The sequence below is a fragment of the Bos mutus genome, chromosome 24 (genome assembly GCF_027580195.1).
Source record: "Bos mutus isolate GX-2022 chromosome 24, NWIPB_WYAK_1.1, whole genome shotgun sequence".
Classification (NCBI taxonomy): domain Eukaryota; kingdom Metazoa; phylum Chordata; class Mammalia; order Artiodactyla; family Bovidae; genus Bos; species Bos mutus.
In genome coordinates this window covers 59,276,098-59,278,554 of record NC_091640.1, presented here as the reverse complement: position 1 = coordinate 59,278,554, position 2,457 = coordinate 59,276,098, and the positions used below count along the sequence as shown (strand labels likewise).

Genomic DNA, 2,457 nt, shown 5'->3' with positions numbered 1-2,457 from the left:
TTTTTGCTGTGCAGCCAAGCAAATCAGACATATGTATACATATACCCCTCTTTTTCGTATTTCCTTCCCGTTTTGGTTACCATAGAGCATTAAGGAGAGATCCCTGTGCAAAAAAGGCAATGCATCTAATTCAGGAACACACACACACACCCCTCCTTTAAGCAGGATAAACCTGGGTGCCTCAGGATGGCTTGTTGTGATCTCAGAGAATGTCCTCTGGGAACCAAGTTGCTTTCCTTGAGAACTTGAAGGGGGAAATTTAGTCTCTCACATCCTGCTGGCTGCCTGACTCCACAGGCTTCTGCCTCTGAATTGGGATTGCCTGCAGTTTGTGTCTCTGGACCATCGCGGTGTCTCACAGACCCCACTGGACTCGGATTGGTCAGAAGGAAGCAGAGGAGGAGTCATTCTGAGCATTTTTTTTTTTTCCCTCACACACCATAAAAATCAGCAGCAGCGTCTGACACTCAAAGCAAAGCTTCAGGTTGGGAACCGGTACCTCTTCGAGGCAGCTGATGAGAACATGCGCACATAGAGCCGGCTCGCAGCCGTAGCGCAGCCACCAGGCAAATTATTCTGCAAAGACCTGCATGCCTCCGACTAAAGTTGAAGTGAGAACAAAAGAGCAAGCGGCGGGCTCGACGGAGAAGAAGCATCTTGCAGCCTAAGATTTCCAAGTGATGCTGACCAGAGCCACACTTGAAAGAGACTGAAAACTTCCTTTCCAGCTCCGGAGCATGGGACATTTATTCACAGCAGGCATGCCACTCTCCGCCGCCTAACTTTCGTTTGGGGCAAGTCAAGACTGGAGAAAGGTGCTGAGGCTGCCAGATCCAGGAGGTTCAGTCAGTCCAGAGGGGACCTGAATCCAAAATGAACTCTACCCAGCCCCTTGGGATGCACGCCTCTCTCCACTCCTGGAACCGCAGCGCCCACGGAATGCCCACCAATGTCAGTGAGTCCCTGGCAAAAGGCTACTCGGACGGGGGGTGCTATGAGCAGCTCTTTGTCTCTCCCGAGGTGTTTGTGACTCTGGGGGTCATCAGCTTGTTGGAGAATATTCTGGTGATCGTGGCCATAGCCAAGAACAAGAATCTGCACTCACCCATGTACTTTTTCATCTGCAGCCTGGCTGTGGCTGACATGTTGGTGAGCGTTTCCAACGGGTCGGAAACCATTGTCATCACCCTGCTGAACAGCACGGACACGGACGCGCAGAGCTTCACGGTGGATATTGACAATGTCATTGACTCGGTGATCTGTAGCTCCTTGCTTGCCTCCATCTGCAGCTTGCTGTCGATCGCGGTGGACAGGTACTTCACTATCTTCTATGCGCTCCAGTACCATAACATCATGACGGTGAAGCGGGTGGCGATCACCATCAGCGCCATCTGGGCAGCCTGCACGGTGTCGGGCGTCTTGTTCATCATTTACTCAGACAGCAGTGCTGTTATCATCTGCCTCATCACCGTGTTCTTCACCATGCTGGCTCTCATGGCGTCTCTCTATGTCCACATGTTCCTCATGGCCAGACTCCACATTAAGAGGATCGCGGTCCTGCCAGGTAGCGGCACCATCCGCCAGGGCGCCAACATGAAGGGGGCGATTACCCTGACCATACTGATCGGGGTCTTTGTTGTCTGCTGGGCCCCCTTCTTCCTGCACCTGATATTCTACATCTCTTGTCCCCAGAACCCATACTGTGTGTGTTTCATGTCTCACTTTAACGTGTACCTCATCCTCATCATGTGCAATTCCATCATTGACCCTCTGATTTATGCGCTGCGGAGCCAAGAACTGAGGAAAACCTTCAAAGAGATCATTTGTTGCTCTCCTCTAGGTGGCCTCTGTGATTTGTCTAGCAGATATTAAATGGGGACAAACGCGATGCTAAACACAAGCTTAAGAGACTTTCTCCTTCTCATATGTACAACCTGAACAGTCTGTATCAGCCACAGCTTTTTCTTCTGTGTAGGGCATGGAGTGAAAAATTCTATTGTATCAGTTGAAGTTTGTGATTTTTTTCTGATGTGAAACAGTGCCCAGTCTTGGTGTATTTTTAATGTCATGCTACTTTCTGGCTGTAAAATGTGAATCCACATCACAGGTTATAGGCACTATGCATTTATAAAAAAAAGAAGAAAAAAAGTCCTTATGAGGAGTTTAACAGTGTTTCCTTCTTGTTATTTACAAGGATGTGACACTTTGCTTGCTTTTGTAACATGGAAATCACAGCTTCATTAAGTATATCCTCATAAGTGGTTTTTTTATGTTATACTTTACAACACTGAAGTATAAAAATTTGATTCTAGCATTTAGGGGAGAAATATTGAGAACATATTGCTTAATCATAAAAAACAAGCTGAAATTTCAGGTAATTTAATAAGACTTTCTCATTCATTCTTCCTGTTCAGAAGTTGAAATGAAGCTTGTATTGGGAGAAAAACAGTTACTTAA

General features: G+C 47.2%; 1 protein-coding gene across 1 annotated transcript; it reads left to right on the top strand.

The window, feature by feature from the left end:
• Window positions 1-677: 677 nt before the first annotated feature.
• Window positions 678-1,872, top strand: MC4R (melanocortin 4 receptor). Its single transcript, XM_005903918.3, has one exon. The coding sequence runs from the start codon at window positions 874-876 to the stop codon at window positions 1,870-1,872; it is 999 nt and encodes a 332-aa protein (XP_005903980.2). The 5' UTR covers window positions 678-873.
• The last annotated feature ends 585 nt before the right edge of the window (window positions 1,873-2,457 follow it).